At 35.2% G+C, this 14,917-nt stretch overlaps 1 protein-coding gene across 1 annotated transcript; it reads right to left on the bottom strand.

The window, feature by feature from the left end:
- Positions 1-3,924: 3,924 nt before the first annotated feature.
- LOC123537229 (GTPase IMAP family member 9-like) lies at positions 3,925-14,506 on the bottom strand. Its single transcript, XM_045320870.2, has 2 exons — positions 14,347-14,506; positions 3,925-9,242 (listed from the first exon to the last, which is right to left on the bottom strand). Exons 1-2 carry the CDS (start codon positions 14,356-14,358, stop codon positions 8,274-8,276), a joined length of 981 nt encoding a protein of 326 aa, XP_045176805.2. The 5' UTR covers positions 14,359-14,506; the 3' UTR covers positions 3,925-8,273.
- Positions 14,507-14,917: the final 411 nt, after the last annotated feature.

Here is a 14,917-nt window from a genome sequence, read left to right as displayed (position 1 = left end):
CAAAACACAGAGTAGTCCCTTATCAATTTGGTATGTGCTCAACCGCCAATATAATATCACACCCTATAAACGGCTGTACGCCCCCTCTTCCTGTTGCGACCGATCAAAACTATAATCTGACCGCAAAAAGCTGGAAAAACCTATTTTAAAGTGATAAATGTGCTTTGTTGGTGTGTATATTTATATTTCATCAGAAGCTGGACATGACTTGTTTCCCTATACAATAATGTGTATAATGTGTGTTTGATTACAGGTAATATTATAGAAAAAAAAACTCGATTGATCACTGATTTCCAGAAATTAGACATTATTAGCGTCAAAAGTACAAATTTTCTTGCTTGATGAATGATCTACAAATAAATCCCATTGTTTCGTGGATAAATAAACAATGCTAGTTTGGTAAAATTAAATAAAATAATTGCTAAAACCTCCAATTTGTTTATAATCGTCACTGATAAAAGATTCGGTCTGATGTCCTGACTGTATGCATGTTTGCTTGCAGTACTGTACAAATGTTTGCGACTTTCGTTAAAAAGAATGTATGCCTGTTAGCAACTGACTAATTTATATAATAACGGCTTTTCTCTTGCTCCTGTAATATTTCTTCATAAATATAACCTACAAACGAAGTTTGTAGGAGGGGAAGTCATCATGCAGTCTGTCTGCCTGGTATGTTTGTATGTCTTTATGTGTGTCCTCATAAATTTGGTCATACAATTACCTGAATACTATTAAAAACCTACCTCTTTCAAACTTCACACAAATATAGGCAATATGTAGTTAATGCTCGTCCTCTTCTTTTTCTTTTCTTTTTAAAGTCAATGTCACACACAAGAGGTCAAAGGTAAACATTTTCGTGTCCTTGCCATAACATTTATGCATTAAGGGATTCTAAAATAATTGGCAAAATGTTCGCCATCATGAGTCGATGTATCGCGCACAAGACAAATTTTCCTAGTTCTAAGGTCAAGGTCACACTTAAGAGGTCAAATTTCAAAAAAAGGGTCGCTTCATTTTTCGTCTTCGGGTCATAACGTCTTTATGCACGAAGGGATTCTGAAATAACTTGTTACAAATATTCATCATCATGAGTCGATGGGTAGCGCATAAGATACAGGGGCCCGTCTTATCAAATATAGTACGACCAAAATCGATTGTAGGTCTGTGATATCCGTTTTCTTGGAATATGAACATATTACACAAAAAACATGCTACCTGTCCGTAGGCCTACTCATAAAATATTGAACGCATGAAATTGGTAATGTGTTTTGTTACTGGTATCAACAAAAGTGTTCAGACAAAACTTTGGTCATACGATACGATAAGATGTTTGATAAACCCCAGCTGGTCCCCCAGCCCGCCCGCTTAGCTCAATAGGTAAGAGCGTTGGTCTACGGATCTCGGGGTCGCGAGTTCGATCCTCGGGCGGGGCATATGTTCTCCGTGACTATTTGATAAACGACATTGTATCTGATATCATTAGTCCTCTACCTCTGATTAATGTGGGGAAGTTGGCAGTTACTTGCGGAGAACAGGTTTGTACTGATACAGAATCCAGGAACACTGGTTAGGTTAACTGCTCGCCGTTACATGACTGAACTCCTGTTGAAAAACGGCGTTAAACCCAAATCAAACAGACTAACCAGCTGGTCCCTTGCTCCAAGGGTAAGACACAAAATAAAATAAAGGGTTCGTGTCCGTACCATAACTGATGTTACTTGTTCACGCATCCTAATATACAATTGTATATAGCAATCATTGTCTCCGCTGGTACTTTTTAATTAAAAAAAGAATGCCATTATGAATGAGTCCAGGACAGAGGAAACGGAGATATAATTAAGTGATCATTAGGCGGAGGCTCTAACTTCTAGAAAAACAGAAGCGTGCTTTTTTCAACGTTTATTACTCATAAAACGAAGAAGGTGCGTTACTGTAGAGGTTATATAACAGTAAAACATCTCCCATGGGGTTCTTGTGTAAATTCGCCACAGTTTAGATCCATTTATTATACTTTCAAACATTTTAACCCATGGAAACCCATATATCATCGCAAAGTATAATAAATAAGCTGTCAAAATATGAAAAGAAAATCGGGTGTTAGAAGATTTGGCTGATGGACAGACAGACAGACACACGGACGGACGGACGGACGGGGTGAACCTATAGTTCCTCCTGTCTCACCTCTTTGACTTTTTGAGGAAACATTTCTTCGTATGACTTCCATAAGGAATCGACAGAAGGTAATTACTAGGGACGCTGTGTATACTTTCGTTTTCTAATTCTGTATTTTATGAGAGCATATGTCTGTAAAACCAGCACGAAATACTTACATGTAAAAGATTCTGAAGCATTCAATTGCATTAGCATTATATAATTAGGTAGTCACAGACCCCCACCCCCCGTCCCCACCCAAATGGATTAGAAAATGCGTAGCACGAGGAGTTCGATATTAAATGACATTACATACATGGAAACGGATCGATAGAGACACTGCGGTATGTATTTTTATTTCATTTACGCCCTTTTAGGACATAAATCGCATACTTAAGTCGTAAAATGGAATACAGTGTCAGTCGCAAATAAAGAGTTCAGATCAAATATCAAAATTGGCAAGTCGGCATACAGTGATATTTTTTACTGCCTAGATAAAAAGTGATTTCTTTCAAAAACGCAATAGTTATGCAACATTACATATATTTATGGAGTTTGCGTGCTTATTTCAGAATACAACATTGTTTATTGGATTGCGAATCAATTCGACATGTTCTCCACCAGTTTCGTGACTTGGTCGAGTGAATTTTTATGCAATGAGTGTGACCAGTCAGCATTTTGTAAGCATTACTTAATTGTCTGTTTCATCTGTTATATCACCGCATACACATATTTATGTTCAACTTATCGTAAAACTTAGATACACATACTGTGCAATGCAAAATAATTATTTCTAAATTGTGTCGGTGCGACATTAAACCCTACCGAAAACAAAAATTATTTTGAAGCCGATTTATTACCTTTGGCCTGCAAGTTGTTTGTTTTGATCGTTCGGAAGAGGAAAAGGGGGAGTACAGGCGTATATAGGGTGTGAATATAGATCGTGCAAAGTGAGATTTTCAAAAAGTAAACCCCACATTTACCGCGCTTAAATTTCCACAACAAAAGTCAAATGCGAGACACACAAATATAATTTTCTATTTACATAATAATTTCTTTTCTTCGGGTTATGCGGCATGTCTTTAATATTCGCGGACATCTGAATTAAGTGGAACACAGAAGAACGTATTTTCAGAGGGAGATAAATTGTACTAACAATAATAGTGCGTGATGTATATGTTTATAAATGGGGCATTTGTTACATGAAAGTAAGCATATGTGTTTATCCGCTGTACATTTAAATATAACAGAATTCCGCTTAAGCCGGTGCTAGGTGGGCGTGAGGGATTTTCAAACATTCCATTACTCCTCCTGAATAGGCACACTAAAAGCGATTATGCTAATTATGTTGCTTGGCTACGTTTTACGTTCGTAAATGTTTTTTTTTTCACACATAATGTTTTTTTTCACAGATCTTATTGATAAAATATCTAAAGAGATTCTCTTAACACTTTCATAATCCTAAAGAGTTAAATTGGCGGTCGTTAAATGACGCCCAGCACTTCTACTCTTTTCCTTTATTTTATGTGATACTTTGGAGTCAGAGTTTCTTAAACGTTTTGTTATATAATAGACTTCTTCAAGAAAAAATAATAGGGATACCACGAATGCCATTTTCTCTGATTATATCGTGTCTGGTATAAATGTCTTTCATGCTTAATCTATTTGGAAAGGACTTTCTTTCGATTGTTTTTACTATCCTTGCCTTTAAATGTGGTAAAACATATCCATTACTTGGACGTAGTGCAACTATTCATAGTACAGACAGACATACAATCTGACAAAGACTTTATTAAAGACCAGTCGTATAATACAATATTAAGAAGGTTGCTATTTCAAAACATTTCGTGATTTATAAACATATAAGAAATAAAATGCTATTTCAGCTAAGACTCAACTGACATGCACTGTATATGAGCATGGCAGAACAATTCTTTAGAAATTGATTAAACATAAAAATGAAAACAATGCACATGTTATTTAACTACTTCGTCGTTTTGTTAAATTTCATTGCAGACTATAGTACCATTTTTAATAGTAACACAATTGGAATTCTCTATAACACAGAAAAAAACTAACATAACAGACATTTACCGAGAACATGTATATTATCTTCATTGTGTCGGAGCGGTCAATGTAAAATACAACACAACGGCCTCTTAACAGTTTATGTTAACTAGGTGTCATAAGAATTTTGTTTGTTTTAAGCCTCTGATAGTTCTGAGAATATGCTCGAGGAGCAGCATAAGTATGGGGTTTGGGCTGACCTGTAGGAAGTCTTATCTGCCTGTGTTACACTTCTTATTTGAGAACAATTGCCAAAGGTACTACTTCAGTTGAAAGAGGGCGGTTGGTGCCAAAGCATCTCCATTATCTAGTACAGCAAAATTGTTGTTGAAATCATTTGAACATATAATATGCTAATGATTGAATAATTGCAGAAAATAGTTTGGAAATACGCTTTACATACTTCCTTCTTTATTATATTTTAAACTTTACTCGCACATGAACTACGTTTAATTCAGCAAGTGCAGCTCGAATAGTATAAAATCAATTAAATCAGTTATTGGTTTATACGTATGCTCATACTTTTCACTTTTCACCTGTCACGTTTTGTAGAAAAAAAAGGTAGGGGTAGATTTCCTGGAAGCATAGAGCACAGACCGTTTGCTTCAAAAAATTGCTAATATGAAAGATATAATTATAGGGATAGGGTAAAGAAAGTGTGGTGATGAGGGGAGGAGAAAAACAAGCTAATATTCCCCATTCTAAAAACGCAGCCTAAAAAACACATATCACAGCAGTACAAGCATGGACGCGCAAAATACCAGCATACACACACGGCCGGTGGCAAAAACACCAGTATAATATTATGGTGCTACAGTTTTATGCCCAATAAAAATGTAAACGTATAGATTAAGTTGTTTCATTTCAAATAACATTGTCTGTATCTAGATAAATACTAATTGATGTGATTATATGAAAAGTTTGACAGCTAGCAAAATGATGTTAAAGATTTCTAAAACGCACTGAATAGACAACATTACTTCTGTTTAATCTGTATTATGCATGTTGCGATATACCAATAAAGTAACATCGGCGAGACAACCTTCAATACGATGTAAGGGATCACTCATAGTTACAGCTTTGACTGTGAGGACAGGTATAGCTGGGAGTCGTTGGCGCAGAACTGATGATGGCAATAGCGTCTCAAGGGTTGTATATACTGTGTGCTCTTGGATCCCGGTACCGATGCTTACCCTTGGATACTTTGTTTTTCATAAACACGGGCATTGATATGTCAATAATAATGTATATAGTTTGTTAGTGATCACATTGACATGACGCTGTCCATGTAGGTACTTTGTCCTTGAGCCAAAACTGAGTATCAAAGTGGTAAATGATGTTGACAGCTACATACATGTCAAGTTGGTTTTAAGTAAATTTTTACACAGTTTTTTTGTCGACTTGAAGTTGTCATTTCGTACTCTTTACTAAAGCTGACTCGCTTGATTGAAACTTCCTGCGTGTATACGATTGTCATCCATAAGGCGTAATAAAAACGTGTTTCTATCTGGATACCTCTCCAGACGCGCTCCTTCTAACTTCTTTAAATGTGAAATGAATGGACGATATGACACAGGCCTATTGTTTATCAGAGCATAGGGTTCTAGAAAAAGTCTTGTATGCGTAATTTCTTGACTCCATTGATGCATTTAAGTGGTAAGACGGGAGGTCATCAAGAACTTTCTTTCAACGTCATGTCAGCAGGGGATCGAACTGCTCATATACTCTTTCGATAGCCACATGTGTAAGGTGAGATCGACACATTCGTTTTTGGTCATACAGTTGACAGTACAAAAACTATTGAAGGGACAAATTGATTTGAAGTGACTGTTTTTGGATTTCTGTCATGTTTTTGTTCAAGTTTTGACCAAAACAGGCATTCTGCTCGTGTTAGGTTGACTATATTACGTACTATATTACTATATCTCAATTTCGGAAATGTTTGCACGTTTCTAAAACCTGGCATCGCCGGGTTTTTTTTAACTTAAAGCATATTTGGATGTCTGTCGGACCAATTTAAGCAAATTTAATGTAAAAACTGGTTTCAAAACATAAGCAAATCAAAGGTTGAAACTCGATCTTGTGTCGGACTCGCTACCACCGCGCCACGGCGGCTCCTTATATTTATATATATATACAGTATCATACACTTAAGACGATGATATATGTAGCATATAACTGTTTCATTCATATGTGTGTGTATACAAAGAAGGTATCATCACAAACAAAACGGAGCCTGCTTCTCAGTGAATAAGACAGTACACGTACCTAAATATTAGCCAACTATACATGGATTAATTTGTGAAACTTGTGATACACGGGATATGAATTCTGTATAAGGGACTAGCCCACACATTTAAGCAAAACATTGTTTGCCAAAAAAAGTATTTTGACACATTATTTATATAAGAACAGGCTATTTTGCATTTAAACGGCTTTAAAAAAGATAAGAGAAGACAAAAATGACACCCATGCTACGACTCGAACCCACGAATCATAAAACAATCTTCACTACAAAATTATACGGAGCGAACTAACAGATGGCACCTTGGAGGCAGATATTTTCAGCGTGTAAATTTAAATATAAAACATTTCATCTAACCCATCACTGACGGGGTAGAGGTCTGAGGTCGAAAATAGCGGGAAAAAAACTATTGACTATTGTTTCTGATGTTTCACCAAGACGTTTAATATGTAAATAGCCTAGTTTCAGAGCCCTCTTTATAAATACAACTATTTCTAGGTTTATTCATTTTTTTACATGATTGCGATGTCTGGGCCTAGCCCTTTAAAATACCCCCATTTAACAAAATGAAGTGAACGACATACTGTATCTACTAACTAATCACAAAAAAATAATCCCGAGGATACTGATTGTACACATCCGCAGGCGTTCCGATACATAGATGTATACATGTGCATTTAAAATGACTTAACATATTAAAGGACAATTATTTCGATATTCGTAACTTTTACAGCATGCATAGACATAAAAAGAGGTGGATGGAGGAGTGAGAGAGAGGGGGGTCGAATTGAAGAGAGAGAGCGATAGAAAGAGGGGTGGATGGAAGGAGAGAGGGGGATAGGGAGAGAGAAGGGAGATATGGAAAGGGTTAATTTACAACATATTAGTAATATATATTATCTATAACATATCTACGATCTACATTGACAGACAGACCTAAATGACAGCTGAGGTTCAATCCTTAGACACTGTGGTCATAATACGAAAGGGCTACCTTTTACTTGCTGCGGCGGCTTCAAACAACGTTAATGCATGTAAACTAGTCTAATTACGACTTCTATTTCATAAGTTTTAAAGTTCAATATGAACATTTGAAAATGCTCTGACGTGCTTCTTTTCTCCGGGGATTGCCGATATAAAACGATTGAACTGTTTCCACTTTAAATACCGCTGCTAATTAAAAATGACCAAACTAATTATCTGCAATTTCCATAAAGATGATTGATCATAGATAATGTTTTACTGTTTCAGTGAAATTAAAACAAGAGCTGTCCGTAAGACAGCCAAGCTCGACTATTCGAAATATTGTCACAGAAGCAGGAAATTATTACCCAAAATGTTAAATATCAAAAGAGTTTTAAGTTCGAAACGGGACATAATTTGACCAAAATGCATATCAGAGTTATGGGACTTGATGCTATCAACTAGTTTAATAACCCCGAAGAAACATGTTAAGTTTCAATTCCATATCTGCATTAGTTTTGGAGATAGTAACTTGCATGTAAAACTTTAACCAGAATTTTCTAAGTCCAAAAGGGGGCATAATTTGCTCAAAATACATGTTAAGAGTTATGGAACTTGACCCAGTGAGGTTGGTAACTGACCTAGAAAAAGAATAAATAAGTTTCAAAGCTATATGCCTTTTGGTAATAGCTGTATGTACTTGTACGCAAAACTTTAACCAGGATTTTCTAAGTCCAAAAGGGGGCATAATTTGCCCAAAATACATGTCAGCGTCTGCGTATAAGACAGAAAATAATTATTTCCAGCATTATTTAAGAAGCGTTTTTGAGTAATTTAATAATATGAGTTACCAAAATCTGACTTTGGTTGCAAGATTCCAAGCTGTCCTTAAGACAGCACCACCTACAGCAGCGCCGTTATTCATCACAGTAGCCCCAACTGTAGACGCACCTATCGCTTCCATCATAGTTGCCCCAAACCCTGTTGCGGCCACGGCGTTAGCTCCAGCCACACCGGCCAGATATCCTACTCCCATAGCCCCTCCTCCTATTAAAATACCACCATACAACATTATTTTCCACGTCTTCAAGGGCAGTTTCTTTCCTAATTGTTGAACAATTTCAGAGACTTCTTCATGAACATTGCCATTGCCGTGGTAGCTTTTAGAGTGTTCTTCAATTACTTCCCTGTGAGTTTGTAATTCATCGTAGCTATACATCTTTTCCCCTGCATCAGACATTTCTTCGACCACTTTAATAATAAAATCTGTGCCTTCACTTTCGATGTAACAGACATCATTGTTTTCTATCTTTGCAACACGATTCCCACAAAGTTTTACTAGTTTCACAAAATGCTCGTTTTTTGTCCAAAACTGCTTGAATTCTATGTCGGATTTCAACTTTCCACCGTGTGTGAAAACAACAATAGCATGATTGAATATCACTTCTCCAAATATAATCCGGAGCATGTCTATAGTAAACTTTTCGTCGGGCGTCATACGATTGGTCGTACTAAAAACTATCAAGAACGCATGAGGGTTTGGACAAATTTCTAGTGATTTTTGAATTCCAAGTGCCCTCTCACTTACACTTTTTGATGTGTCCAAAAGGCCCGGTGTATCTACAACCTTGTATCTAATGGTATTCAAAGCATTTATACCACTTTTCATCACGCATGTTTCCGTCACAGCGTTCGGACTCATTTTGTGCTGAAATACGTTCTTTTGTAGTAAGGAATTTCCTGTTGAGCTTTTCCCATTGCCAGTTTTCCCGACTAAAATAATTCGTCTTTCTGTTTGTTTCATTTGATTTTGACTCTAAATAAATATAGAAAAATATTATTATGTATATGAACATATTGACTATTTAGTCTTCATATATACATGTATATACTGTATAATTTAGATAATTATGAGAATAATTATAATTGATTGTAAATGAATTTATACATCAATTATGAAATTAAACTTTGTTATCTGTTGACGGTACAGTGTTGTGTATTGTTTAACCGTCTTAAATGTCCAAAGTTAAATGAAAACAAATCTTTGACTAACATATTGATAAAGATATCATTTTCCAAAAACAGAAATGAAAAGTTGACATCAAGATATCGAAGCTTGCAAACCGTAAATATGCACGTATCAGCTTTTATCGCCGAAATGTATAAAATACAAATGCACAGGTTTTTAATCACGTAGGATAAAACATGAGTTAAACTTGTCAAAGGCACTGATCTTTTAGGATAAAGTGTGAGTTAACTTGACACATGTATTGATCTTATAGAGAAAGTGTGAGTAAACTTGACATATGTACTGATCTTTTAGTAAAAATGTGAGTTATCTTGACATATGTGCTTATCTTTTAGTAAAAGTGTGAGTTAACTTGACATATGTGCTGATCTTTTAAGATAAAGTTTGAGTAAACTTGACATATGTACTGATCTTATAGTAAAAGTCTGAGTTAACTTGACCTATGTGTTAATCTTTTAAAATAAAGTTTGTGTAAACTTGACATATGTACTGATCTTTTAGTAAACGTGTGAGTTAACTTGACATATGTGCTGATCTTTTAAGATAAAGTGTAAGTTAACTTGACATATATACTGATCTTATAGTAAAAGTCTGAGTTAACTTGACATATGTGCTGATCTTTTAGTAAAAGTGTGAGTTAACTTGACATAATTATGTACTGATCTGTTAGTAAAAGTGTGCGTTAACTTGACATATGTACTGATCTTTTAGTTAAAGTGTGAGTTAACTTGACATATGTGCTGATCCTTTAGTAAAAGTGGGAGTTAACTTGACATATGTGCTGATCTTTTATGATAAAGTATGAATTAACTTGACACATGTACTGATCTTATAGATAAAATGTGAGTAAACTTTATACATGTATTGATATTTTAGTTAAAGTGTGAGTTAACTTGATATATTTGCTGATCTTTTAAGATAAAGTATGAATTAACTTGACACATGTACTGATCTTATAGATAAAGTGTGAGTAAACTTTATACATGTATTGATATTTTAGTTAAAGTGTGAGTTAACCTGACACATGTACTGTACTGATCAATTAGATAAAAAGCGAGTTGGGCTGTCGCCGTGCTGCTCAGTGGTAATGATTACAACATGGGTCGACAGATTTTGAGTATATTGTCATTGACAGATACGCTCCTGTAGATATATTTATATATAACTATTTACATGGATGATTATAGTTTTCAGCGCTAAATCGGCTTGTTTACATTTCAAAATATGGCGGACATCAATCGATCGAATGTGATTGGTTAATAACTCTTGCGGGGAAAATCAATATGTTGGATGGTGTAAGGGAAACAAATATTGGTAAATAACTGATACGGCCTACGACTATAAGTACAACTACTCTGCCTACAGTGTATAATTGGTTTTCAGATTTACTATATGATTGTTGTGTATTGTAAGTATCAATAGTGATATATATGTTTATGTTTCTGAAACATAATTTACATTAAAGTATACAAAATATATATGTTATAACATTGTTATAGATTTACCCTATGACACAGACACTGATCTTTTAGATAAAGAGTGAGTTGAATTGGTTTTCTGTCTGTCTTGTATTTTCTGATGCATATGTTTTCTTGTTTGTTTAAAGCGTTTCTTCCCTCCTTCTTTTCACTCCCCCCTCCTTTTCCCTTGCATTTGCCCCCCCCCCCCCCCCCCCCCCCCCCCCCCCCCCGTTGTTATTTAGGCATCTCTTCCCCCTTTACTATGAGTTAGTTTTTGTGCCCCCCACCCCCCACGCTCCTTTATTTTGGCTGCCGGAACCCTAAGGCGGTACACGATTGCTTTTTCTGCTTATAGGGCTGCGTTAGTGTGCTTGTGTGTCTAAAGCGGTACCCTGCAGTGTTCTAGTATCTTACTTGTCTGTTTTTCTATGTTAGTTGTGTGTGGTTGTGTGCTTATCTATGTTGCACGAATGTCTGCGCTATATAGTTTACGTTGTAGTGTAACTGTAATTAAGAAACCTAGCATTTGTATATTCATCCTTGTTCCATTTTCCCCTTCAACCTTCCCGCCCCCTTTCTACCCCTTCTACGCCCTACCCCCCCCCCCCCCCCCCCCCTCTATCTTTATTTGGCATAAATGTACTTGTTAGATTTTTGAAGCTACCCATCTGTAATATTTTCCCTTACAGCTTCTTTTGTTGTGGGCCTTCTGAGGCTGTGTTTTAGTGTTCTATGCTTCCGAGAAATCTACCCTTACCTATTATCTTTGATACATGTACTGTTCTCATTGATAAAGTGTGATATAACTTGACACATAACTAATCTTTTAGATAAAAATGTGAGTAAACTTGACACATGGACTGTGAACTTGACACATGTACTGATCTTTTAGATAAATTGTGAGTTGAACTTGACACATGTACTGGTCGTGTAGATAAAGTATGTTTGTTTTGGTGTTTAACACCGTTTTTCAACAGTATTTCAGTCATGTAACGGCGGGCAATTAACATAACTAGTGTTACTGGATTCTGTACCAGTACAAACCTGTTCTCCGTAAGTAACTGCCAACTTCCCCACATTAATCAGAGGACTAATGGTGGAGGACTAATGATTTCAGACACAATATCGTTTATCAAATAGTCACGGATAACATATGCCCCGCCAGAGGATCGAACTCACGACCCCGCGATCCGTAGACCGGCGCTCTACCTACTGAGCTAAGCGGGCGGGTTAGATAAAGTGTGATCTTTTAGATAAGGTGTGAGTTGAACTAGACACATGTACTGATTACATTTCGAAGTCTTTTTATCAGTGCACTTGAAAAAGATAGAGCCATAAGTTACACGAGAAGACCGCTTTCAGGTTGTTCGGTCCATTATATAAATTGTATTTGTACAGTAGAGACGTGTCCATGTGGAGTGCTGCGTGGGTGACTGCGCTCTTTAAATGTAGTGTTTTCCAGTTTGACTCTTATTTTATTTTACTAGAATAGTTCCAGTTTAAGAATCAGTTTTTTTTTTTTGTTTACTTCTTAAGTTTAATAGTTTTTGTCCGGTTATATTTTCGGTAAAAAAATACGCCTGTTTATTTACAACCCTCAATGAACAATGATTTTATCATGTCTTACAAGAATCTAGGATTCTATAGATTATATTGAATGTACCGCCTGCAACTCATTATATACGCTTGAGAACGTCATAAATACATTGCCAATAATAGTAAATGTTCAACATGGTTATCTATGGTATGTCAAACGTTGTTAAATTATATACGAGTATGTATGTTATTATTATTGTATGTTTGTTATTGTTATTCAATGTTTTGTCATTCATATTCTAAAAGTCATTATTGTTATTCTATATAATTTCGTTATTCTTAATATTGTATCTTTGATATTGTTATTCAATGTCGTGTCATTCATATTCTAAGTCTTACCATTGTTATTGTATATGTCATATAGAATAACAATGGTAACACTTAGAATATGAATGACACGACATTGAATAACAATATCAAAGATACAATATATAATTTAGCAACTTCTGACATGCCATAGTTATCGTTATCACATTCTCTTTCATTTATTCTTTTGATTCTACCTCATTAAACCGGAATTACCTGTCCCGTCGTCCATATATTATTGACTGATAAGGCTTTTTTTGACCATGTATCATAATGCAAAAATCTGCGTACATTCTTATTCTATAACCAGTTATCATGCTAAACATTTTAAATGTACGAAAACACCTAGTATGTTATTATTATGAACCAAATTATTTTTATCATTTAGCCCTAATGCTATTTCCTTTTAAATCATATGAACCACTTTATCAATTCAATATATCGCTCAATGAAAGCTTTATTTATTTTCAGTGACGGTGTTGAAAAGTTAAATATAAGGACCAGCAAAGATAATTGATCTGCTCATTGAAATCCTGTTAAAGGAAATATATCATATAACGATCTTTGGACTGATAAAAAAGAGTACTGAATTCAGTTTTTCCTTCATATAACAGATTTAATTAGGTATTCGTGCCAAAACGGGCTTAAGAAAATGTGATATTCTAAATGACAGAGAAACAAGTTTAACACTACATTTTTATCTCAATAAAGCTGTTTAAGATATTGATTCATGGTATGTTTCTTTCGAAAGCGTTGTATTTTAGTATAATAAAAAATATTCCTTTGTATTTAAATAGATATATTGGTTAAGTTGGTGTTCAGTTAGCAATTCGATCCCCCATCCTATGACCTTCGAACTGTGAACTGCATTCTAGTCCAAGCTCGCAATTCGAATAAGAAAGTGCTGACTAGACTAGACTGGGCTGCACCTTTAAATCCAAATCGTGAACTGCAGACCAGATTGAAGCTCGTAATTCGATTCATAAACACTGCATAGGAGTTGCAGTTCGCAGACCACCTTAACCAATTTTAAATAGATTAACTATTCAAATCTGCGGTACTGCCATGATAGCACAGCCTGACGTAAATCCCACTGCTTATCAAGAGATCCCATGCAAGACTCATCAAAAGTTTACATGGTGTGCGTCTAGAGTTATTCCTTCTCCGCCTTCGTTTTAAGTAAAGACTCATGTATCTGGCGGAGATGGTGTTAATACAGGTGCGGAATTTTAGAAACGTTTGTTCTATTTAGCTACCTTAATTCACTGCAGTGAAATAATAGATAAGGTTGCGATTTGATACTTGTGTGGTCATTTGTAGGGTTTCATTCTTTATTTCAACAGGCGTATTCAAACACTATTTCCCTACGCGTTCGAAAATGTGCATGTATAGTTTTGAATGTGAATATCTATCTTAAACGAGCAGCTCGGACAGTTTTAGCAGATTCTTCTTATTTTGTAAACGTACAAAAAATGCAATCGCAAACTCTATTTAGACATGATATACGAATATTTAAAAAACATACTCACCCAAGCAGACATACTTTAGACAACCAGTAAATGTAGTACACTTCCGTCGTATCTACCTTGTTACACTAGTTTCCGTATGCTACAAAGTGAGATAATCTTGAAATCTTATGGAATATCTTAAGTACATTGTCTATGTTTCATATAATACAGATCCGTATCGATTATTTCTTGTAAACCAATGAAAATTTGTTTGTATACGGGTTTATTTATCAGCATAATCAATTTAGGCCATTCCAAATTCGATCTCTTTTTAACGTCCGAAAAAATCCAAGTTTATGTTACATCTTATGTAACACCAACAAGATAAGTTTAATAACAAGACTTAAAATACGAACCACAAATTTACAAATAGACATATAATAAAAAAACTCAGTTTTTCAACATGACCTTTTTCTGACGTATGTTTACTGATTACAGTTACCCTATTGAAATGTAGGGTTTAAGAAAACATAATATTTATCAAGATAAAATAATTTCAACAATATATAGACGAAAGCATTCTTAAAAAACAGTATACCAGAATGCACAACTCTCACTACCGTGTTTTATCATAAGATATTGACTTTAAATG

This window comes from Mercenaria mercenaria, chromosome 17, assembly GCF_021730395.1.
Source record: "Mercenaria mercenaria strain notata chromosome 17, MADL_Memer_1, whole genome shotgun sequence".
Taxonomy (NCBI): domain Eukaryota; kingdom Metazoa; phylum Mollusca; class Bivalvia; order Venerida; family Veneridae; genus Mercenaria; species Mercenaria mercenaria.
The sequence above is the reverse complement of the archived record's forward strand: the minus strand, read 5'-3'. Positions and strand labels throughout refer to the sequence as shown.